Below are 25,966 nucleotides of genomic sequence, written 5' to 3'. Positions count from 1 at the left end.
AAATAAAGACAAAGCATTATTTGTGTTATGCAAGTATCCCACTTCATTCAAATAAATTATTCTTTCCTTGAAGAAAAGCATGGCCATTAGCTCTCTGAAAAGGAAAGGGTAAGTTTGGGACTGAACTAGTAATAACAACAACAAATAAAACCTTCAAAAGTTGTGGGGAAACAAATTATTTTCAAAAACAAACAATTTACCTAGTTATACCATCCTCATATCATCTACACTGAGGTAAACAGATAGACAAGTACAAAATCTGAATAACATTTGCTGTATTTAAAGACAAAGATGCCCTTATTGGCTCTTCAAAGGGCAGGTGAGGATTTACATTGATCCAATTCTTATGGTCTTATCTACTCATCCTTTGGAGCCAGTAATAATCTGTATATAGGATCTGGTTAAGCCAACTGTCTCCATTCCTCCATCCATCCATCCACCCACCCAATAGTTCTTTGTGTGAGGCACTGTGCTGGATCATGAAGCCATCAAGATGAGTAAAATTAGATTCTCACCCATTAATAAGTTTACAGAACAGTAGGAGAAAGAGTCAAGCAACTACAGTGATGTCATATAATACAGGCATAAATAAAGTACTATGGTAGCCCCTTACTGCCTGGAGGAATGAATGAAAGGAGTCAGAAAGAAGGTGATGTTTGAGCTGAAACTTGAAGCTAAATGGGAAACATTCCCAGGGAAATGAATCTTCAGCTCCTAATCTAAAGGATAGCAAATTTTGTTCCTATTTTAATGACAGGAAGTTAAAATTCAGAGAGAATGTTTACACCTAGTAGGGCCTCATAGTGACAAGGCAAAACCATAGTACGACTCAGAAATCTGGACTGCCTATTGCTAGATTCACAGACTAAGAACCTAAGAACACGGTCCCTGTGCATTGCTAGTACTCAAAAAAAAAAAAAAAAAAAAAAAAATCCAACTTTAAACATCTGCTTATTCCATGAAATGATCTTGCCAGGCATGCTCAACTTCTCTAAGAAGGTCATTAGACTTAAACTTGTGTGGAAAGGAGTTTAAAAAGCCAAATACATTTCTGACAAATGGAATGTCTGATAATTATGTGACTGAATCTCACATTTACTAATTCTGAAACTAGTTAATACCAAATAGTTCTTAAAAGACAAAGGAAGAGAGGTGATTTCTCTGTGGAAAGGTTGGGCCTAAGGGTCAAGGATGGTTCTAAGTCATCAGACTACAGAGTTTTAATCTAAACATTTTTCTTCATTTTTTACTATGTTAGAAAGAGCACCCTGAGATATTAAACTACTACCTAAAACATCTTTTTCAAAAAGTGAAAAAAGGAAAAGAGAGGCACTCCATCATGGATTTGCACTAAAACAAATATCTTCTATATATTTGAAGTTGAATGCTCTTAACTACCAACTGAACGGCACGTTCACATATGAAGACTTCTTGTGATTCCTGCAAGACAGTGAGAGTGTGAATGACCCCTGCTGTGGCCAATTTAAGAAGGAAAAATATTAAAGGTATGCAAAGGGTGAGGAAGAGCTGCTGTTCTATGTATAGTTCCATTAAATTTATTAAGAGGCTTTGCCTTTTTTTTTTTTTTTTTGGCTTTAGAGAGGCATTAAGAAGTAGGGCATGAAGGCACAAAAAGGGAACCTGAAATCCAATTGCAATAATTACTCATGCAATTGGCCTCTTTCTATGTGGCATTATAGAAACCTCCTGAGTAACAGAGTTTATGGTTTTACAAAAGAGAACTCCTACATCATTGCATGGCATGGCTACCGCTTCCTTAGACCATTCAGAGAATGATCCCCAAGTATTTTTCATAAACCCCATAGGGTTTCCTACATTAAAATAAAGTGACAGAGATCACGCCTAGAATAATTTCACAATTCCAGCAATGAGTTGTACTACTTCCAAATGATGAATTTTCTGCTCCAAATAATGGGACAAAGGGCATCATCACATGGACACAGTCAATTTCACAGTGATGGACACACACAGGTGGATGATCTGAGGCAGAAGCTGTGATTGGTCTTAAGAAAATGAAAGGTAGAGTTGGGTTCAAAATCCACATTTCATGATTTCTGGTCCTTATTCATCCAAAAAGTTGAACTGCTTCATATCAGTGTATTAGACACATTTTAAATCTTTCTCAAGAGTTGCTCTGGGTGCAGCATGATAAGGAAAACCAGGTATTTGGTTTGATAACAGGTATTCAAGGTATAGGTGCCAAGCTTATGGTAAGCTTCTCACCGTAGGATATCTGAGATCTGTTGCCACAAAGAGGACTATGGTCTTATGATGACTACTATAGTTCAGTTTTCAACATTTTGGGAATAATTTGATCATAACCTTTCCTTCTTGTTACATTGTAAGACAGGAATTTAGAGTATTCACTCAAGAGGTTCTCCCAGTAACAGGTGATGTCATCCATCTGCAAATGGTTCCTAATAAACTGGCTTCCCCTAGAGACAAGATTTAACAAGAAAATGTTAAAGCACAGAATTTAATGATAATAGCAGTCTGCATTTGAGTGCTCACCTTGTGCCAAGCATTATTCAGCATTTTATATAAATTAATTCATTTGAGCCTCAAGAACCAACCCTATGGCAATCATATCCACATACATGCATGTAGCAATACAACTTAACAATCTTTTTCCTTTATTTATTTATTTATTTAGTTAGTTAGTTAGTTATTTTATTTTCTTTTTTTTTTTGAGACGGAGTTTCGCTCTTGTTGCTCATGCTGGAGCGCAATGGTGCGATCTTGGCTCACTGCAACCTCCGCCTCCCGGGTTCAAGTGATTCTCCTGCCTCAGCCTCCCGAGTAGCTGGGATTACAGGCGTGCACCACCACACCCGGCTAATTTTTTTGTATTTCTAGTAGAAATGGGGTTTCACCATGGCTAGGCTGGTCTTGAACTTCTGACCTCAGGTGATCCGCCCACCTCGGCCTTCCAGAGTGCTGGGATTACAGGCGTGCCACCACGCCCGGCCCATCTTTTTCCTTTAAAACAAGCATATGTAGACATGTGTGTATGTTTTCCCCCAGAACAGCTTTACTTCTGAATTATCTCCATATAATGAGGATAAAATACAGATGTCACCATGATAACAATATTCAGATACCTTTGGCTAGGGCATTATGGGGATGACAAAAAGTAAAGTGGAAAAGGGAAAATGAACAGAACTCACCTTTCAGCAATCTCTTGAGCTACATCATCATTTGCTTTTACAAATTGTAACAGCTCTCTAAAATGAAAAGAATTTTAGACTGTGAAATATAGACCAACTTCATTGGCACTAAGTCAGAAAGACGATATAGATTGAGGTCTATGGATAATTTTAGGTATGTGGATGGTGGATTATTTCCTTCAAGCAAAGATATCGGAGTTCTCTCAAGAACAAAATAATAACAAAAAAAAAACCCCCCACACACTGATTAAAGATACCCTATTGTAGATTTGGGACATATTTGAGAAAATACAGAAGTTACCTTATATATTTACATATATTTTGTATATTTATATTATATATTATATTAGATATTTATATTATTTTACATATTTATATATAAATATATTTACATATAGAAAATATATGTATATACACAGATATCACCATGATAACAATATTCAGATAACTCTGGCCCTTCTCTACACTTCTTCCTAGCTCCTCCCGTCATGAAAGGAAATTTGCTGAAGCTTCACTTGAGTCAATTCTCATGCTGTATCTGAAAATCCTTTTGACAATATAATAAGGTTGAATATCCCTATCTTTAGTCTTGGAGAGATTAGAGCTTTTTAACTTCATTTTGTCTGAACGTTTCATTTGAAACCAGTATTAAAGCGCTTTTTCAAATTAAATTCCACTTATAGCCTACTTGGATAATAATGCAATACTATATATGCAAACCAAGAGGAAAAAAAGCTTTCAATGGAAAAAAATCGTAGGACTAAATGTCTTACATGACTGGTTTTAAGGCATTAAGGCATCTTTAAAAGCAGATTGGAAGGGTCTTTAGAAACTCTGCATTGGGGGATAACTGCTTACTGGACATTGGAGAGATCTGTTTTGACTGGGATATAGTGAACCCATGGCTTCAGCTGTGGATAGAAGAATTCTAGCCACTCATCACCAACATGGAAAACAAGTGAGCCACACAGGAAGAGGTGTTTAAACCGGAAACTTGCAGCTACGCCTCGAAAATTAAACAGATACCTGGGGAAAAAAGAACAAAATACATTTGATACTATATGCCTGCTGCCACAAATATGACCTTTTATGCTTATTCTCCCCTCCCCTTCTTTCCTTTTATGATTCCTCTCCATTCTCTTTCCACTTTGAGTTTTCAAGGACACATTAATATGTTCCTAAGTGGTTTCTATCAACCACTTTACCAGGGCTAGGACTACAGGTTGTCCTGGGAATGGCAGGGTGAGGAAAAATAGGGGATATTTTCTCCAGACAGCGCTAGATAGGGTCAGGAGCTGGGTGCCGGGTAGAGTGTATACAGGGCTCAGAAGGAAATGACAGCTTGTAGATTTGGAACATATATCTGAGAAAATAAATGTTCAACGGTAAACATAAAATATAACGAGTGAAAAAAATTTCACAAGCTTTTCTAGGCCTAATGTCTCTAACTAGTCATGGCCTCCCAAAGCCTTGTTTTTCCTCTAGTGTACCCCATCTGGTCGAAGGTCTCCACTGCTTCCTGGACATCACCCTCTTCTCTTAAAGTATAGAGCAGCGGTCCCCAACCTCTTTGGCACTAGCGACCAGTTTCATGGGAGACAATTTTTCCATGGATGGGTAGTGTGGGGGAGATGGTTTTGGATGAAACTGTTCCACCTCAGATCATCAGGCATTAGTTAGATTCTCATAAGGAGCACGCAACCTTGATCCCTTGCGTACACAGTTCACAATACAGTTTTTGCTCCTATGAGAATCTAATGCCAAGGCTGATCTGACAGAAGGCAGAGCTCAGGCGGTAATGCTCGCTTCCCCACTGCTCACCTCCTGCCATGCAGCCCGGTTCCTAATAGACCAGTACCATGGCAGGCGGTTGGGGACCCCTGGTATAGAGAGGAGAATGAGGAAAACCTAATCAATTTTCAGAGATTGCCCACAGGGGAAAAAAAAAAAACAAAAAAAGCTGTCTTCTTCTCAGCATTTCTTATGCACACACCTGTCGCCAACCAGAGTTGCTTTCACCATATAGCTCCTACTCTGCCTGTCACTAGCATTCCTATCTCTGAGCCACCCCCACCACCACTGCCCTCCTCTAGACCTGGTTTTACCTGTTCATCTAATTCTTAGTCCCAGAATTTTATTTTATTTCTCTTAGAGACAGGGTCTCACTATGTAGCCCAGGCTGGTCTTGAACTCTTGGGCTCAAAGGATCCTCCTACCTCAGCCTCCCGAGTAGCTAAGACTACAGGAGCATGCCAGCACACCAGGATAATAATTCTAATATTTATTAACTGAGAAATATTTATTCTAACTTCAACTATTGGGTGGGTGGGGCATATGGAGAGGTAATTCCATTACTGTGATTACTAGCTAGCACGCAGCTGTTTGGAAGCAGGAACCATGTTCCATTCTTCTCTACAGTCGCCACAGAACTCAGGTCAGTGCATTTAGGCCCTGAGGAAAAGCCAGTGAAATGAATTAATGCAACTTTCATTTACTCCAGCTGGGCCTTTATATTAAAGTTCTCACCCAAAGTGAAGCTATTTCAAAAGCAGTATGGAAACCAAGAAAGTGAGGAGTCCTGCAAATCTTACTTGTATTTGCAGTGATCCACAAGATGGACATCCTTAGCAGCTGGCTTTCCTAAGGTATCCTTTAAGTGGAAAGGAAGTTATTAGTATTAACAGCAACAGCATTTATTGTGATCACTGTGCAGCAAGCATTGTTAAACATTTCATCAACATTACCTCATTTAAGCTTCATAATCAATATACTCAGGAGACATTATTATTCCCATTATATAAATGCAGAAGCCAAGGCTTTGGAAGTTGAGATTTGCTCAAGGTCAGTGTGGCTCTAAATAGAAGACAGAGTTTTAACCAGGGCCTGTCTGATTTTAGAGTTTAAGCACACCTAAAGCCATGTTGCCCTCCTTTGAATTCAGATGTCACAGCCTGCAGCACACTTCACTCTGTGTAAATAATGTATGCAGAGAAGGTCCCAAGTGCTGGCTGATGGCCTTAGGGGTGTATATAGCCCATGCTCAAATTTTGTTGGGCATGCAAAGTATTTTTTTTAAAAAAAATCAAATCATTGCCAACATTTACAGGTGGTAGGATATTTCTTGCAAAAATCCAGATTTCCAATCTTTCTTGGAGAATAAAAAGGAAGATCTGGCAAACTGGGCTCTTATTAACATTTGGAACTGTTAGTATTCTCTCTTGCTCACCTCTTGACATCACCTGCTGGCCCCTGGGGACATCTGAGTTTGAGATCCCCAGGTACATTCCATCCACCTTAGCAGATGGTAAGCTCCTTGATGAGGGGACAAGTTTTGTTTGCTTCTGCAGCCTCCCACAGTAGATGCTAACAACTTGTGTTCTAAATGAATACATTTTTTCATATTTTTATTATTCAACAAAGTTTCTTAAGCTCACTTGCTCCTGATTAAAACTGTATGAAATAATACATGCACCTCAGATTTACTTAGTTTTCTCCCAAGAAGTCTAAAGCTTTTCCTCATAGCATCCTCATATGGTATATGGAAATTTCATATAAAGGAAGTTTAGGGCTTTAATTTCTTTGATTAAGGCAAAAAGCCATAGAGTTAAGAGGAGAGAGTGGACTGTAAACCAACGGTCCCATTTCTGGCTTCACCTTAGAATCACTTGAAAAGTTTTAAACAAATGAAGATTCCTGGACACCATTCCCAGAGATTCTGACTCATTTGATTCATTTTCTTCAGCTCTCTGGTTGTATTGCACAGCCAGGGTTGAGACCATTGATTTAAACCAGGGGTTGGCAAACTACGACCCACAGGCCAAATTTGACCCACTGCTTGTTTTTGTCATGGACTAAGAAATTTTTACATTTCAAATGGTTAAAAAAAAAGGCAAAAGAATAATATTTTATGACAACTTAAAATTACATGAAATTCAAATTTCAGTGCCCATAAATAAAGTTTTTATTTTTTATTATTTTTATTTTTATTTATTTATTTTTGAGACAGAGTCTTGCTCTGTCACCAGGCTGGAGTGCAATGGCGTGATCTCGGCTCACTGCAATCTCTGCCTCCAAGGTTCAAGCGATTCTCCTGCCTCAGCTTCCCCAGTAGCTGGGACTACCGGCACATACCACCATGCCCGGCTAATTTTTGTGTTTTTAGTAGAGACGGGGTTTCACCATGTTGGCCAGGCTGGTCTTGAACTCCTGACCTCAAGTGATCCACCCGCCTCGCCTCCCAAAGTGCTAGGATTACAGGCGTGAGCCACCATGCCTGGCCGTAATAAAGTTTTAATAAAAACACTGCCAGGCTCATTCATTTACAAATTGCCCATGTCTGCTGGCAACTGCAATAGAGACCATACGACCTGCAAAACCTACAACATTTACTATTTGGCCCTTCCTGGAAAAAGTTTGTGACCCCTGGTTTAAACCTTCAAAGTAGTGCAATATACTAGTCATAATATGGCCAGAAAAGCAATGTAAGTTTGAAAAAGGAGAATTTACATATATGCTAATGCTGGTTCATGGAACTTTCTTTACATTCACCTCACCACTGACAGGAAACCTAATCTCAAATTCTAGCCAGGTGGCAATGTTCTTTGAGTGAGAATGTTCACTGCTGTAGTTCTAGTCAGATGACTGGTGATTACTTTCATAGATTTCCAGGCCTGGTTTTTGGTGTATTCTGCATCAACAAGTTTTGGGTTTTTCCGAGACAGAAGAATGAGAGGATCTCGTTCTGGACTTGTCCTATAAAAGAAACACGTGACATAAAACTGTGTGGCCTGTATTAGAATACTGTTCCCAATCCCTGAAAGGTGAGCAGGACTAGGACCCAATGCAATGACTCTGCACAAATGGACAATTCACTGGTGACGTGACAGCAGAGGAGGGGTATACTGGGTACTGCAGCATCTAGGTCATCCAGGGCTGGTCCCCTCTGTACCTTTACGGTTCGGGGGTACTTGGCCCTTCTTTGCTTGCATTTGGTCTTGAAGGGTATGTTGTTCAGGTCACTATAGTCAAATCCCAGGGAATGATTTCCCTTTTAGGAAAGTTCATGTGGCTTCTATAATCACTGGTGCTCATAACTGTGAGGCTAGGTAGTCACAACTCACTAAAACAGCTACATGACCTTTGTTATGTATGCTCTGTACAGTCCAGTATAATATTTAATTTAAAAAAAATGCACAAAAACCAAAGGGCTTAAAAACCTGATGACTGTATGTGGAAGAATTTCTAGTGATGTTCCAAGTAGCAGAGGGTCTTGACATGTGAGGCATCATGGATTCCTTGATAATCTGTTAAGAACTATGAACCAACCCTCTCTCCTTCCCAGAAAAATGCACATATCCTCACATAATTTCAAGGGAGTCCTAAAACTCTTGAAGTCCAGACATGGTCCCCAAGTTAATTTGTGACTTCAAGATTTAAGAATCAGAGAAGTTGGTAAGAAACAGGACATAGTAGCTGGATAATCCATTTACCTCCTATAGTCTAGCTCCCAAGTGAAGAGGAGGGTGAAGAGAGAGTACAATCTCTGGCAAGGACTCACTTGCTAAAACTACAAAACCCTGCTCCCTCACGGTCTTTTCTATTCATCTGCTCCACAGATATTTATCATATATCGACATGCTAGGAACTGTTCTTGGCCTTGGGACTATGGAGCTGAACAACACAGGGTCCTCCTACTACCTTTGCCATTTTTCTCTTCTCTTTCCTCCCTGCTCCCTTCTTCATTTTCAGCAGTCTCAGTCTGTGCTCTTAACCACTATTTGGCAGCCACACGGTGTGATAAAAAAGGCAGTCAAGAGATATGGTGATGAGTCCTGCTCTGCATTAACTAGCAGAGTACCATGGCATGATCATAAGCTACTCCTAGGGACTGTAAGAAGACACCCATCTGTTGTGTTTGGCATCACATAATCAATGACCGACACATTTGTGACACTATGTAAAATATCTGTTAAATGACTGAAATGGATGAACTTTACTTCTTTGAATATCAACTCAATCAATGGCGATTTCAGCAAATAATGTGAATTATTCTCGAATCTAAAATTGTGATTCCACATTTCTTTCTTTGTTATCTTAGCTTTCCCTTTGAACTACAGAGCTTGTCATACCCTCAAAGTTACTTACATTTTACATTACTTGGAAGAATATCTTTGTAAAATGTCAGAAAATAACTCACCTTGATCCTCGGAAATATGCTGTAGAGTTTTTCTTTTTCCATGGCCACTGTGCTGCTGACCTAAGAATATAGAATTTAATTAGTTTCAATATATCTTTTTCAACTATATAAGAATGTGCTTTAACCATTTCTGAAGATTAGTTCAGAGCTTCATATTTCTTTTTTTTTTTGAGACGGAGTCTCGCACTGTCATCCAGGCTGGAGTGCAGTGGCGTGATCTTGGCTGACTGCAAGCTCCCCTTCCCGGGTTCACGCCATTCTCCCGCCTCAGCCTCCTGAGTAGCTGGGACCACAGGCGCCCGCCACCACGACCGGCTAATTTTGTGTATTTTTTAGTAGAGACAGGGTTTCACCGTGTTAGCCAGGATGGTCTCTATCTCCTGACCTCGTGATCCGCCTGCCTCGGCCTCCCAAAGTGCTGGGATTACAGGCGTGAGCCACCGTGCCTGGCCAGAGCTTCATATTTCTAAATAAGTCTAATCAAAGTCACTCAAAAGAAAAAGCCCTAAAGGACACTTTGTTTCCTTTTGCTACCATTTCATTGCTCTGGAGGTGCTACCCAGTTGTATCTACAAATCTACTCCCCATTAACAAGTTAACAACATTGAAAGAAAAGCCCCCAAACCCTGAAGGTCATGATTAGGTCTGTTTATAATTTGGCAAATATGGATTTCCTCTGTACTTTAAGTAGGGTGCTACTGATGAAATTAATTATGTGTACAGAACTGCAAAAAAATAAAAAAGCATCAGAAATGGAATGAAAGGGAAATCACTCTCTGATTTTATGTTTTCCATAGGTGGGAAGTGTCATCAGATTTAGTTTGATATTTGAAAAGCACCTTTGTATTCTTAAAGCCAGACTAAGTGCTCTATAAAGATGAAGTCCTTGAAACTCAGATCTCAGTACACATTACCATGACCAGCCTTCCCTACTGAAACTGCTAGCTCACAGATGCATCATTCTTAACTTGCTTCGTAGGAACCCTCCCTACACAGAAGTCTGCACAGCATCTTCTCTGAAAAAGGAAGGGAAGGCTGAACTGAAGTTAATGAGGGATTGATGGGCTGGATTACAGAAATGGAGAAACTTAGGATATAAACTTTGTAGGCACAGGTCCTTTTCAGATACATATAATGTCATGCTGCTCATTTTCACTCAGCTGAGAACGCTGCTCAGTATTTTCCAGGCCCTCAGACCTCCACCCTCAGCCAACCTGGCTCATCCTCTGGCCTTTTCTGGATGGATCACCTTTACCTGATTCTCCAGTCTAAGGCCAGAACTATCTTGTTTTCCCCATACTTCTTCCTGCCCAAGCAGAGACACCATAGCACTGGATTTTTGTTGTTTTGTTTTTAGTGGAAAATGTTTCATGCTCCTCATGCAAAGTTCTCATGAAAAAGCATAAAGATAAAAGTAAGAAGTCGTCTGGAATCTCCCTGTCCAGAGGTAACAATGTAACATTTTAGCCAAGAATTTCCTTGCAATCATTTATTCATATTAGTAGCTTTCAACTGGGGGTAATTTTGCTCTTCCCTCCCACCCAGGGGACATTTGGCCATGTCTGTAGACATTTTTGATTGTTACTACTAGGGGACTGCTACTGGCATTTAGTGGGTAAAGATCAGAAATGCTGCTGAACAATCCTACAGTGGTTAGGACAGCTCCCAGGACAAAGAATTATCCAGCCCCAAATGTCAGCAACACTAATACTGAGAAACTTTGCTCTATGTAACAGAGGTCACACCATACATACTGTTAGGTAACAATCTTAATAGGAAATATAAATAATAATAACAGCCAACATCTATATAGCACTTCACTATGTTACAGACATTGTTCTAAGTGCTTTGTAAATATAAAATCATTCTCACAATCTTAAGAGGTAGGTTTTATCACCCCTATTTTACAAATGAGGTCCTTTAGAGGTTAAGCAACTTGCACAGAGTCATGCAGCTAATAAGAGCCAGGATTTGAACCCAGAGTTTTTAAAACCTACACTGCCTTTCCATTCATGCACGATATTCCATTTTATAATCTCTGGCAAAGACTCACTGCAAAAATTCCATTTTATAGTCATGTTATGATTCACTTCATCCTTTATTGATGGACTTTTAGGTAGTTTCCAACTTTCTGCTCTAAGAAACAACATGGTAGTAAACATCCTTGTACACAAATCTTTGCACATTCATCTGATTAATTCCTTAGGATACATTCTAGACATGAAACAGCTAGGTCAAAGGATACACAGTATACATTTCCAATTTTGATACACATTGTCAAACTATCTAACAAAACATGTATCAATTTATACTCAAAGTTACTTCTCTTTATTTCCTTGGCTCCTGGGGAAGCTGTGTTTCATATACACAGACCCAAACTGTGTATCACTGTTCTCTCTCTTTCATTCTCCTAACCTACCCATCCTCCCTCAAAAGACCTAGGTTAGGACTTGTTTCTCCAGGCAAGTGCTAACGGTGGCCACCACAGCCTGGTGCTACCCCAGCCCTCTTTTTTAAACCCTCTCTGACAGTAACAAATGAAATCTTCGATCTGTAAAGAACAATGAATTCTTCTACAGAGTGAAATATAAATCAGTGGGCACAAACTCCCAAAATATCACAAAAAATAGAATGAACAGTGGCAGGCAGACATCAGTGCAAATGGATAAACAAGCAGATTATTAAATTTTCAAGGTAACGAATGAACATCATTAGAGATTCTAAACAGAGGGTTCTAAAAAACAAAATTGTATTTCTATAACCATGAATAAATTCAATTGAATAAAATGGGAAGGTATCAAAAGAAAAAAGTATTCATATAAGATTAGACTTTAAAACATTCTATCTGCCTAAAAATTGCTTACTAGTTTACCTGGGGGAAAATGGTATTAATAACTACACGGTGGAGTAACTGGATAACACCTTGACCCCAGGAGTTTGAGTCCAGCCTGGGCAACATAGTGAGATCCTGCCTTTTAAAAATAAACAAACAAATAAATAAAGTAACTCTTTCATATGTACTGACATGAAACAAAGACATGGAAAGATTACTTAGATACACCAATAAGTTAGGGGGAAAGTTGCCTAAGTTATACATATTTGTAAAATTTTATGAGCATATATAGGTTTCATAATCAGTAAAAATGTTTTTAAAGATTTTGAAAACAAAGCAGCTGCATGGCAGGTGGGAAAAGAGCTACAAAAAGAAGAATGTGAAAAGGGTATTTGCAAGTACCTGAGGAGCAGGGGAAAGGATTAGAAAATTAAGGCCAAGGCCAAGAATAACTTAGGGAAAAAAAAGTTTAAAACCTTTTTTCCAGCTTAGTGTGGTGGCTCATGCCTGTAATCCCAGCACTTTGGAGGCCAAGGCGGGAGGATCACTTGAGCCCAGGAGTTTGAGATCAGGCTGGGAAACATAGCAAGACCTATCTCTACAAAAAATTTTAAAAAACAACCAAGAAACAAAAAAACCACACCTTTTTCCCTCCCTCTCAAAATTATGTTCAAAACCCAAAAATAAACAAGAAATGACAGTCTCAATGTCAGGAAAACACAAGGAATATTAACCAGTAAAGTAGGTTGGATAATGCACTTGGAAACCTGGTCTTTAGGCCTAGATTTGCTTCTGACCTTGACCAGATCACTAAACCTTTCTGTACCTTCATTCCCTTATCCCTGAAATAAAGGTCTGGACAAAGACAATTTCTAGTTCCAGTTCTGTAAAATATGAGACTAAGTTATTATTTTTTAAAATTTCCAAATTATACCCACTAGAGAAGTTTGTTTTTTAACAAAGGGCTCCACCCACCGAGGACTGCAGCCCTGTATGTTTCTTCAGGAAGGGAATATTACCTTAATCCTCTTTGAATCTTCAGCCACACTTGGGAGAGGTGATAGGTATTTATGGAAACAAGGTTGAATTGTTCGCTTTCCTTATACCTGAGAGAAGGCCTATAATGACTGTGTTTCCGGAAGTTCTCTAATTAAGCACCAAAGTTGTTTGTATCATGATGTAAAATGTAGCTAGGTAAGAAATACCTACAGCTTGGATGAGCTACACAATCTAAATTCTGAAATGATAGCAGGATGGAGTCAACAGGCCAAGGCATGTCTCAGTCATGAATCAGAGAGGATCTGGAATAAGCTTGTACTTGAGATGCTTATGGGACATTTATGCTCCCTCAGCCCTGCCTAAAGTACTTAGTTCTCAATTGCCAAGTACGTTTATATTCTTCCAAATAATTTTCTATCCCCCCTATGACGAGGTCATTCATTTTTTCTTACTATGAAAGAATGCACTCTTATTTAAAGAATCTTAAGTATAGAAAAATTGAAAATACTGACTGAGCACAAGGGCTCACGCCTGTAATCCCAGCACTTTGGGAGGCCGAGGTGGGTGGATCACTTGAGGCCAGGAGTTCCAGACCAGCCTGGGCAACATGGCAAAACCATATCTCTACTAAAAATACAAAAAATTAGCCAGGTATGGTGGCACATGCCTGTAATCCCAGCTACTCGGGAGGCTGAGGCAAGAGAATTGCTTGAACCTGGGAGGCAGAGGTTGCAGTGAGCCGCGATAGCGCCACTGCACTCCAGCCTGGGAGACAGAACATGACTGTGTCGCAAAAAAAAAAAAAAGAAAGAAAAATTTAAAATACAAACAAAAGTCTCTGATAATCCCTTGCAAAGAGGCATTGCTGATAGTTTAGGATAGACTATTCTGCCCCTTTCTATGGATATGTAAATATTATTAGACACATACAAAATTGTTTACGCTACAGTTTTCTGTCTTTAATTTTTAACTTAAAAATTAGTCACTTAAAAGTAAATAGGCTGGGCGCGGTGGCTCACGCCTGTAATCCCAGCACTTTGGGAGGCTGAGGTGGGCGGATCACCTGAGGTCAGGAGTTCAAGACCAGCCTGACCAACATGGAGACACCCCGTCTCTACTAAAAATACGAAATTAGCCGGGTGTGGTGGCACATGCCTGTAATCCCAGCTACTCGGGAGGCCGAGGCAAGAGAATCACTTGAACCTGGGAGGCGGAGGTTGCGGTGAGCTGAGATCACGCCATTGCACTCTAGCCTGGGCAAAAAGGGCGAAACTCCGTCTCAAAAAAAAAAAAAAGTAAATAATTGGTTATATTCTATGGCTTATTTCAAGAAAACCCAGAAAGAGAAAAAATAAAACCTCTTTAAAGGACCTACCTTACCAGATCTTCTCTGAAGAGGTCCCACCGTCCAAGACCTGTAGGATAAATTGGCCAAACAGCAGGTCCCCCTTCCCAAAATGTCCAAGCAGGATACATGATATCATGGTACTCTGATGTCTTCAACAAAAACAGACAGGTCGTTCTAAGTCAGTCTTGGAACAGTGAAAAGAGGCAACTGCAATCATGCCACAGGATCTGGACAGCCTTGGTTTAGTGTCACATTGTCAAAGATATATTTTCCCTATTTTCCAAAGTCTAGCCTATAGACATTAAAAGGCAAAAGTGACTATGGATTAAAAGTCATGGGCTCACTGAATTCCAGAATTCAGAATCACATTAAAGGTCAGCTTTTTCAGTTCCCCCAAATTCTGTTTTTCTAGAGGATATATACTGTTAAGATTTCCAGTTTAAGGAAACAATATGCCCAATTCTGAATAATCACAGAGCTCTCTCATTGTTTAACTATTACATTTAAGAGTTTACACTGTCTTACCAGTTTTTGGTTATTTCCCAATGGGTTTTTTTGAGAGTAAGAGCCAAGAAATACATGCAATGGTTAAGAGTGTGGGCTCCTGATGTGGATCACATGGGTTTGGATTCTGACTCCACCTCTTTACAGCTCTAGGCAAGTTACTTAATGGTTCTATGCCTCAGCTTCCTTATCACTGTAATGGGGGAAACAATAATATCAATAATATGATCTACCTAAAAGGTTTATTTTGAATATTAAATGAGTTGATACACGTAAAATTCTTAGAACAGTAGCTGGCACATTGTACATACTTGATAAATATTGGCTAGTGTTATCTCATACTATGGCACTGTTGGGCTCACATTGATTGGTCAATAAATTCTTGGTTATTCACTGATCGGGGTCAGAAGTATGGACGAGCAAAATGAGAAGGGGTGTTATCACATATCTTTTGAAAGAAGTTTGAGGTTGGGCACGGTGGCTCACACCTGTAATCCCAGCACTTTGGGAGGCCGAGACGGGTAGATCACCTGAGGTCAGGAGTTCGAAATCAGCCTGGTCAACATGGTGAAACCCTGTCTCTACTAAAAAATACACACAAAATAATAGCCGGGCATGGTGGCAGGTGCCTATAGTCCCAGATACTCAGGAGGCCGAGGTGGAGAATCGCTTGAACCCGGGAGGTGGAGGTTGCAGTGAGCTGAGATCGCGCCACTGCACTCCAGCCTGGGCAACAGAGTGAGACTCTGCCTCAAAAAAAAAAGTTTAAAGCCATATGTTCCCTTTTTTTTTTTTTTTTTTTGATCCACCTGCCTCGGCCTCCCAAAGTGCTGGGATTACAGGTGTGAGCCACTACACCTGGCCTCCATTTGTTCCCTTTTTATGGTTACTTCTGTTAAAAATCTGGCCACTGATAAACCTCTAACTCTACTGTTTCTTCCACTGGAAATACATGTGCAATATGCTGTTTGCTGTCTCTCAAATATTTAAAAAATGTGATTCATCAAGCACCTTAAACATAACAGCTATTCAATAGAAGCTGCACAATTAACTATAAAGTTGACAGAGTAAAACTCTCCCTTGGAAACTAGAAGTCACTGATTTAAAAAACAGAAGGGAAGTAAAGATGAACGGAAAATTAGTATACCGACGGTCATACTTTATTATCCATAGAAACAACAGATAGATAACAAACACGAAGTCCCTACTGACTTACATGGGAGCCTCTATCTGTTCTTCTGAGTGAGTTTCACGACAAACAATGGAACCAAACACTTTCGAGAAATGAGGCTAGACCATGGGAAATGCAACACAAATGTGGCCTCTGCCCACTTGCAACACAGGAAATAAAACAAGTCTAGGGAGAAAGTAAACTATGATAAAGAAAAAGTGGGGATAAAAGGTCCCTCTGCTTTAGACAAACCAAATCAGAAATAGTGTTCCTTTTCCCAAATTTCATGGGGTTTTCCTCAATTCACTCTTACCCCATAGAATCTTCCATCCACTCTCTTCTAGCCTTCCCGCCTTCACCCCCAAATGCTTTCCTTGTCTTTGGGGAACCAAGGCCCATCCCTGCCGATACAACATTTACATGAACCTGAGCACTGACAAGACATTCCTTGCCCCCAATTCCCCAAGCCCACAGGTGTGTCCTAGCTACTCCAATCTTCCATGATGAGTCTAAAAGATCACCCCCTTGCATAGCCCTCTAGGCTATCTCCAGCCTATCCCTTCAATGCACTGCTTGTACACACACCGTGTGGAGTTATCTGGCACCTTCAGGTTCACTTTTAGCCACCCTGGGCCCCCGGAATATGGTGACAGATGGGACAGCTGATACCCAGCACTATGGCTGAATATATACATAGTAGGAGCTCAACAAACTTTTGGAATGAAGGTGTTCCCTAACTCCAAGCTTTCTTGGACCCCTTCCTCCCATGCTCTGTAGGATCTTCAAGACCCACCTCTAATTCCTGTAGGTTTCTCAGGCCTCTCACGCCCTAGCCTCCATCTCTAGCCCTATAGACACTCAAGCAATCTTACACTACTTACCAGCTCTCAACTTCATCTCCTCTGTCTTTTTGCTCAATCACTATGATGCTAATAGAGACACAGACCCATTTCTGGACCTCAGTCCTCATCCTTACCATTATCCATCAGACTATGTCACCGGACAACGATCTCATGTTCATATCCTAGAGGACCACTCTCCATTCACCCATGTCGCTCTCCCTGTACTTACCTTACTGAAGGAGAAGACTGGGATGGCAGGCTCCATCCATTTAGGAACCTGAGGATAATCTCGTACATTGATCACCATCTCCATGTCAGGGAGACGCCCGATCACTTCCAAAATAAAGTGCTCAACACCACTACACCTGTCAACCAGACATACCATAAATTCAGCAGAGTAGTGCCTGCAGGCTCTAGGACAAGGCGAGGTCCCATTCACATTTTAAAGTAAGACAAGCCCGTGTTCCAGTGTTCCAGATCATCAGCCTACTGCAAAGTCTCCTGAAAACAATGCTTCTAAAGGGGCTATTCTGCTTTTGTGTATTGTGCAAGTTCACTCCTAGCTAAGCTGCTCCAGCTTACAATACTTAATAAAATTTTCCAAATAAATCATCATAGCTTTGAAGGGAGTATTATTGCTACTTCTACCACTTTATTCATTCCAGTTCTTTTCTTTATTTCCCTTATATGGAATAGTTTAATTAGTAGACAAGATACAAACTCTCGTAATAGCTGAAACAGCTAATTTTCTACCTGTGTTCCTTTGGCTTTGCTCCTCACAAAGACACCATTTTTATTTCCATTATAATTAAGTCTCCTAGTTTATGAGAACAGATAGAAAACCTTTCATTACCTTCAACCTGAATAAAGAACATTATCAAAATCAGTTCTGCAAGCCAGAAAAAGTGTTATATACATAATCATAAATAGTGTAACACAGCTTTCTGACTAGATTCCCTGGGAAATCAGGGATTTCTTGAAAGAAAAAGAAGATACACTGACAGTTTAGCTTGTTTCTGCCTCATCCTCTGAGGTCCTGACCAGCACTATGCTAGGGGCAATATTCAAAGGCTTGATCAAAATTTTCTGGCAGCATGGAAATAACTGATTTAAAATATTGTTTTACTACTTGGGAGACTTAGGCAGAAGGGTTATTTGAGCCCAAGAGTTCTAGACCAGCAACATAGTGACACAGTAGGCAATGTAGTGAGCTCCTCTAGCCAAAAAAAAAAAAAGTGTTTTATATATAGGGAGATAACTGCAAAAAATATCAACAGTTCACAAACATAGGAAAAGATGCTCAACTGTATTAATAATAAAGAAATATCAATGAAACTAGATACCAATTTTACCAATCAGATTGGCAAAGATCAAAAAGTCCAATAGTGCAGTGTTGGTAAGGGTGTGAGATCTATTCACAGCATATGATATATCGGTTGTGGAAGTGTTTAGCCTCTTTGTAGGACAATTAGATTCTATTTACCAAGATTTCTCTTTTTTTAAGGTTTTTTTTTATTTGCGGCAGGGTCTCTCGCTCTGCCACTCAGGCTGAAGAGTGCAGTGACATGATCATGGCTCACTGTGGCCTCAAAAATCCTAGGCTCAAGCAATCTTCTCACCTCAGCCTCCTGAGTAGCTGGGACTACAGGTGTGTGCCAACACACCTGGCAACTCTGTGTGTGTGTGTGTGTGTGTGTGTGTGGAGAGACAGTCTTGGTATGTTGTCCAGACTGATCTTGAACTCTTGGGCTCAAGTGATCCTCCCACCTCAGCCTCCCAAAGTGCTGGGATTACAGGTGAGAGCCACTGTGCCCAGCCTGTTTATCAAGATTTTTTTTTTTTTTTTTTTGAGATGGAGCCTTGCTCTGTGGCCCAGGCTGGAGTACAATGGCGCAATCTCAGCTGACTGCAACCTCCACCTCGGGTTTCAAGCGATTCTCCTGCCTCAGCCTCCCGAGTAGCTAGGATTACAGGCACAGGCCACCATGCCCAGCTAATTTTTTTATTTTTAGTAGAGATAGGTTCTCACCATGTTGGCCAGGCTGGTCTTGAACTCCTGACCTCAGATGATCTGCCCGTCTCAGCCATCCAAAGTGCTGGGATAACAGGTGTGAGCCACCTCACCCAGCCTATTTATCAAGATTTTAAAATGACATTAATTGCCCTAGTTATTATACTTTTAGGAATTTAGCCTACATATATATTTACATGAGTGTTCACGGTAACAAGGATGTTCACTGCAGCATTGCTTGCGTTATCCAAAAAGCAAAGTGATGTGGTAAGGGATAATCTAAATGTCCACTGATAGAGGGCTGAATAAAGAAATCCATATAATAAGTTATTATGCAGCCATGAAAAAGTGAGGCATTCTCTATGGACTCTTATGGAACAATCTCAAAATCTACTGTTATATGGAAAATAAATCTAAGTGCAGAACAGAAGACAGAGCATGTTTTATTTTGTTGATGAGTCTAGATGCTTGTAAATGTACAGACTATTTCTAGAAGGATATACAAGACACAGAATTCTAATTGTCTTTTGAAAAGAGGTCTCAGGGACTAGCAGTCTGAGGGTCTGAGGTGGAAGAGAAACTTCCTTTTCACTGAATGTCTTTTGGAGGTATCCAAATATTTTAGCATGGTAAAATATTTGGATATTTTACATATCCAAAGTGCATGTAATACTCTTTGACACTAAAAGAAAAAAAAAACTAGTTAAAAAATGTAAAAAAATATTGCTGTACAATTTATACATTACAGCTAAAATGCTCGTATTTCTTTCACATTTGGCTTTTAATTTAATTTAATTTTTATTTTTTGAGATGGAGTTTCTTTCTTGTTGACCAGGCTGGAGTGTAATGGCGTGGTCTTAGCTCACTGTAACCTCTGCCTCCCGGGTTCAAGCGATTTTCCTGCCTCAGCCTCCCAAGTAGCTGGGATTACAGGCGCCTGCCACCATGCCTGGCTAAATTTTTTTGTATTTTTAGTAGAGTCGGGGTTTCACCATATTGGCCAGGGTGATCTCGAACTCCTGACCTCAAGTGATCCACTCACCTCAGCCTCCCAAGTAGCTGGGATTACAGGCGCCTGCCACCATGCCTGGCTAAATTTTTTTGTATTTTTAGTAGAGTCGGGGTTTCACCATATTGGCCAGGGTGATCTCGAACTCCTGACCTCAAGTGATCCACTCACCTCAGCCTCCCAAACTGCTGGGATTACAGGTGTGATCCAGCATGCCCGGCCACATTTGGCTTTTCAAATATACTCTCTTATATGATTCCATTTATAGAAAACTAGAAAATAATCTGTAATTTGAGAAAGTAGTCAGCGGCTGCCTGAAGATGGGGCATGGGGAGGAGAGGGAGACAGGGAGACGCAGGAGAGAGGGAATGCAAAGAGGCAGAAGGAACGTTTTGGTTGTGATGGAAGGTTCATTATCTTGGTATAAACATACATGAAGACTTATCAGTGTACACTGTAGGTTTTATTTTTAATTGATAAATAATAATTGTACATATTTACAGGATACAATGTAATGTTTTGATATGTTTACATTGTGGAATGAGTATATCAAGCTAATTAACATATCCTCACATACTATTTTTTTGTTGTGGGAACATTTACATTGTATACTTTATATGTAATTTATGTTAACCACACCTCAATAAAGCTGTTATTAAAAAATACCATTACTCCTCATCTTTGAAATGACTTGTCTCTAGCATTAATTAGATAAACCTCTGGTTCCTCTGCTCATCCTTGAAATGTGGAGTTTATGTTTTATTTTATTCAAAACTGAGTTTTTAAAATGTCACATAGATTTCTGAAACTGGATGAGTTAAAAGTATCTAGACCTGCCTGTAATCCCAGCACTTTGGGAGGCCGAGGCAGGCAGATCATGAGGTCAGGAGTTTGAGACCAGCCTGACGAACAAGGTGAAACCCCGTCTCTACTAAAAACACAAAAATCAGCCAGGTGTGGTGGTGGGCGCCTGTAGTCCCAGCTACTCAGCAGGCTGAGGCAAGAGAATGGCTTGAACCCGGGAGGCAGAGGTTGCAGTGAGCCGAGATCACACCACTGCACTCCAGACTGGGTGACAGAGTGAGATTCTCTCTCTCAAAAAAAAAAAAAAAAAAAAGTATCTAGACGTAGAAAGATATTATTTCTAGCTATATGGGAATCTTTGAGATATCATACAACTGTGTGCATTTCATTCAGGACTGTGTTTTGGAATACTGCATTCTATTCGTATTTTGTCCCTCTCTGTTTTCCTTAGTTGTATATGTAGCTAGGATAGGGAACTTTCAGTGTCATTGGAAATATATATTATTTTATTGCTAATGAAGGTCCTGTACTCCCTTCAGAACATTTCTAAGCTCATGATTATGACCAAAATGTTCTGAGCTCAGGAAGAAGAGAATTGTGCCTTTCAGAAACTTTGAAAGCATTTCATTTCATTTGGCAATTGTTCAGCAAACTATTAAACATTGGGTAAGCTTTCAAAGTCCAACAATGTCTATATTCTTATTTTATTTCTCATCTGTGGAAATCAAAAATTCTCCTAGACTCACAATTTGTACTTAAAGTCTCTATTATTGAGTTCCAAATAATGAAACAAATGTCTGTTTAAAATACCTTAACGATTTTTTCCTCTACAACCTTATTTCCTCCGATATCTGATAGCCAAAGGGTAACTGATTTCCTCAGGGTTGTGAGATATTAAATAATCTTTCTTTTTTATTGTTCTTTATTATTATTTATTTGAGACAGGTCTTGCTCTATCACCCTGGCTGGAGTGCAGTGGCATAATCACGGCTCAGGCTTACTGCAGCCTTGACCTCCTGGGCTCAGGTGATCCACTCACTTCAGCCTCCCAAGTAGCTAGGACTACAAACACATGCCACCACACTCAGCTAATGTTTGTATTTTTTGTAGAGATGAGGTTTTGCCATGTGGCCTAAGCTCGTCTTGAACTCCTGAGCTCAAGCGATCTGCGTGCATTGACTTCCCGAAGTGCTGGGATTATAGGCACAAGCCACCATGCCCAGCCTGTTTTCTTGTTTGCATTTATTTATTTATTTATTTAGACAGTTTCGCTCTTGTTTCCCAGCCTGGAGTGCAATGGCACAATCTCAGCTCACCGCAACCTCTGCCTCCTGGGTTCAAGTGATTCTCCTGCCTCAGCCTCCTGAGTAGCTGGGATTACAGGCATGCGCCACCACAGCTGGCTAATTTTGTATTTTTAGTAAAGACAGGGTTTCTCCATGTTGGTCAGTTTGGTCTCAAACTCCCGACTTCAAGTGATCCGCTCATCTCAGCCTCCCAAAGTGTTGGGATTACAGGCATGAGCCACCGCACCCAGCCTTGTTTATATACTTATAAGAATAAATATTAAATTCTTACAAAGTTGTTATTAAATACAAATAATACAAATCTTTATGAACGAATCGATAATTTTTTGCAACTCTACACATTTATTTTACTTTTAATGACAGAATAGGGATTGTTTAGAAAGATGCTCTTACATAAGGGAATATTATGCCCTCTGAGTTTTGTACCTTCTAATTTTATAAAGATCTGAGTTAAAAAAAAAAACAAACTCCAAAAATAAAGTTTATCTTTTGGTGTGTGCAATGCTGCCTAAACCCAACCTCCACCCTCAGCCCATGACCCTCCCTGCTTACCACCCTGCCTTCAGCCCACTGACATGGTACCTCAGGTCTCACACCTGAAGTTCTGAAGTCCTGGCTAGTGTAATTTGCAGCACTAGTTACTCCTCTTTATTTATTTATTTTTTAATAGACAGGGTCTCACTCTGTTGTATTATTTGCCACTGACGGATTATTTGCCATAATCCAACTCCTGGGCTCAAGTAATCCACCACAAAGTGCTGGGATCACAGGTGTGAGCCACCACCACCCCATCTAGTTACTCCTCTTGACTCTACCACCTCCCCTTGAATATTCAGTATCTAGAACTACACTGGCCGATGACAGACATTCAACCAATTCCTCTTCCTCCTTCAGCCCAGCTCCCTCCTGCTAGGCCTGCTAGGCCTCATCAGCCTGTGTCCTGCCGCTACTATATCCCAGGGAAGGAGCAGAAGAGGCAGAGCCACCACTAGTACAACCAGTCATGAGCCAAGCCTCACAGAGGAGACAGGCTTTGAGAGGAGCTCGCAAGAAAAATTCCCAGGCAAGGAGAAGAGCTCGTCAATATTTCATAGTCCGCCTGAAATGTGAGGAGGGATCTGCTTGTTAGTCCCATGAATTGGCTCCTCTATAAAAGGGTATCAAGCCCATATGTAATAAAGTCAGAAGATATATCTACCTCGTTAACTCTTACCTTGAGGGGAACATGCAGTCATTTTCCCGGTACAGTCTGTTCTTAGTGATCTGATAGTGGGTCCCTAGCTTCCGTCTGACTACCTCTGCCATCATCTTCCTGGAGATGCCTCCTCGGAAAGGAGTTAGATCCTCTTCTATGACACTGGGAAAGAATGGGAGTCATCAAGGAAAGCAGGCCAAGAGAGTGGTGCCATTCCACCTACTTCCTAAGTGCATTTAGGTTTCGTATTAGAGAACACAGTAAGTGGAAGGAAAGAATCGAGAGTGAGAATGAGCAGCTCTTCCCTAGAAGCCCTGTAGGTAATCTGAAACATCAAGTGCAATAAAGCAACAAAAAGTAAAAAGCGGGTCAATGTGTCTTCTTCCTCCTTCCATCTGGATTGCCCCTCCCTTGGCAGTTCTGTATTTCTCTTTCGCTACTCATGCCACACCTGTGTCCTTCTAGTCACTTCAGTCCTCCTGGCATCTCCTCCCAATCCCACAGGAGGTGAAGTTTACGCCTTACAGTCTAGCACTGACTCTCTTGTTCTGGTCTGTCTGGTCCACACTCTCCCCCACAAGCCCTTACTCTGGTAGCGTGACAGCAGTAACCAAAATTACACTATTTTGTATTCCTTTTAAAGTGAGTGCATAGTAAGTTTTCAATAAGTATCATAAGCATCCAAGGAATTTTTTGATGAGTCAAAAATAACATAAAAAGGAGCTTAAAAGACCCTGTTATTTAGCTGATGAAGAATCTGAGACCCAGAGGAGTTGAAGTGGCTTGGCACAGGGGTAACCAGTGGGAGTACCGGCACCAACACCCAAGTCTGTTTTCAGAGTTATCTTTCTACCATACCTCATCCCGGCCCTGATATGCATTCTCTCTCTTTTTTGAGACGGAGTCTCACTCTGTCACCCAGGCTGGGGTGCAGTGGCATGATCTGGATTCAATGCAACCTCTGCTTCCCGGGTTCAAGCGATTCTCCTGCCTCAGCCTCCCGAGTAGCTGGGATTACAGGCACGTGCCATCATGCCCAGCTAATTTTTGTATTTTTAGTAGAGACAGGGTTTCACCATGTTGGCCAGGCTGGTCTCGAACTTCTGACCTCAGATGATCCACCTGCCTTGGCCTCTCAAAGTGCTGGGATTACAGGCATGAACCATCACACCCAGCCTGATGTGCATTTTCTAAAGATAACCATCAGGAAATTTAGGACTAGATTCAGCGATAGATGGGTTTATTTCCTCAACAATATTTATCGAGCACGCACTGAGAGCTAGCACCAGGGAGACAACAGCAAATAAGACACAGACCCTGACCTCAGGAAGCTTGCAGCCCAGTGGGAAAAACAGATGCACATGCACTGAATCCCGCAGTGAGTCAGTGGTTAGGCTGACACCACCTGAGCCTTTCCCATGCCAGAGCATTTTTATTCCCCAGAAATAGAAAAACATCCTTGCCTTTCTGACCACTGCAACCAAAATCTCTCAAGGATGTTAGAATACTTCCTGTGACAGCAACTAAACTCTCAAAGACACATCAAAGAAAAGAACTCACCCATGGTAGCAGCTGCAGTTTTGACTTGAACATGGTTCGTAATTCTCCAAAGACCTGTTAATTTGGTCAATAAATACTTTCCATTTTGAACCTTTAAAAAGTGAAGTAAATGAGAGTTAAAAAAATTTTCCTGAACGTTATTTGCTGACACCACACCAACAGAAGAAACAGAAGACCAAAACTTTCAGAAATCCCCTTCCCATCCCATTGATGGAAACGAAACGCTAGGGAGGAATTTTTGTGTGTGCAACTCCCACGCTCACGTCAAGTCTGTTCCTCTATCCGGCTGTCAGGTGTCCAAGAAACTGGAAAATTCCCAAGCTTAATGCTCAACCCTCAGAATGCTACGGATAGTGACGCGGACTCTCACTTTCTACTAATCAAATTGAACTCCACAAAGAGGATCAGTTAAAAGCTACAGACATTAAACCCCTCTTCTCTTCTGGCAACGCATATACACACACGCTCGCGCGCACGACATTTGCCCCCATCCCCGACCCCTCAGTGTTTCAGGCAGGTCCAGAGTAGCCAAGCACGGGCGACGCCTCCTGCGGGTGAACGGGGAATTCCCTCTCCTCCCTGTCATTCTGAATTCCGGGGAATGGGTTACTCTCCAGGGTCCAGAGCAGGAGCAGAGACCCCAGCACCTCACTCTCCGCCGCAAGGCGCCCCGGTGCCTTCTGCCCAGCTCCGAGCTACAGCGGCCACGGCATCTTCCCGGCAGCCGGCCGCGCGGGGGAGCGCCTCGGGACTCCGGCCAGACCCCGAGCCCAAGGGGCAGGCTCGGCACTGCCCGGAGCCCACCTGACTCCTTCTGGCGGCCCTGCGCTGAGGGCAGGAGGAACAACAGCAGCCAGAGCCGAAGCGGCGAGCTAGCCCACCACTCCATCGCCGGCGGACCTACTGCAGATTCCCCGCTGCGGCGCTGGCGGAAGCGCGGCCCCGCACAAAGATGGCCCGGGAGCCGCAGCACGTGGGCGGCGGGTCGCCCCGCACAAA

At 41.2% G+C, this 25,966-nt stretch overlaps 1 protein-coding gene across 3 annotated transcripts; it reads right to left on the bottom strand.

Moving 5' to 3' along the window:
• Positions 1–19: 19 nt before the first annotated feature.
• POGLUT1 (protein O-glucosyltransferase 1) lies at positions 20–25,966 on the bottom strand. 3 transcript variants are annotated; one of them, XM_004036112.5, is made up of 11 exons: positions 25,772–25,966; positions 24,968–25,058; positions 23,426–23,569; positions 17,311–17,446; positions 14,592–14,713; positions 9,385–9,444; positions 7,841–7,940; positions 5,780–5,838; positions 4,047–4,214; positions 3,189–3,245; positions 20–2,456 (listed from the first exon to the last, which is right to left on the bottom strand). In XM_004036112.5, the coding sequence occupies exons 1-11, from the start codon at positions 25,854–25,856 to the stop codon at positions 2,300–2,302; spliced, it is 1,179 nt and encodes a 392-aa protein (XP_004036160.1). In that variant the 5' UTR covers positions 25,857–25,966; the 3' UTR covers positions 20–2,299. The 3 variants fall into 3 exon arrangements, with proteins under 3 accessions (XP_004036160.1, XP_055239699.1, XP_055239698.1); XM_055383724.2 differs by lacking the exon at positions 25,772–25,966 and adding an exon at positions 25,615–25,765; XM_055383723.2 differs by having other exon boundaries at positions 1,890–3,000; positions 25,772–25,934.

This window comes from Gorilla gorilla, chromosome 2 (genome assembly GCF_029281585.2).
Source record: "Gorilla gorilla gorilla isolate KB3781 chromosome 2, NHGRI_mGorGor1-v2.1_pri, whole genome shotgun sequence".
NCBI lineage: Eukaryota > Metazoa > Chordata > Mammalia > Primates > Hominidae > Gorilla > Gorilla gorilla.
This window is presented reverse-complemented; position numbering and strand designations above follow the sequence as displayed.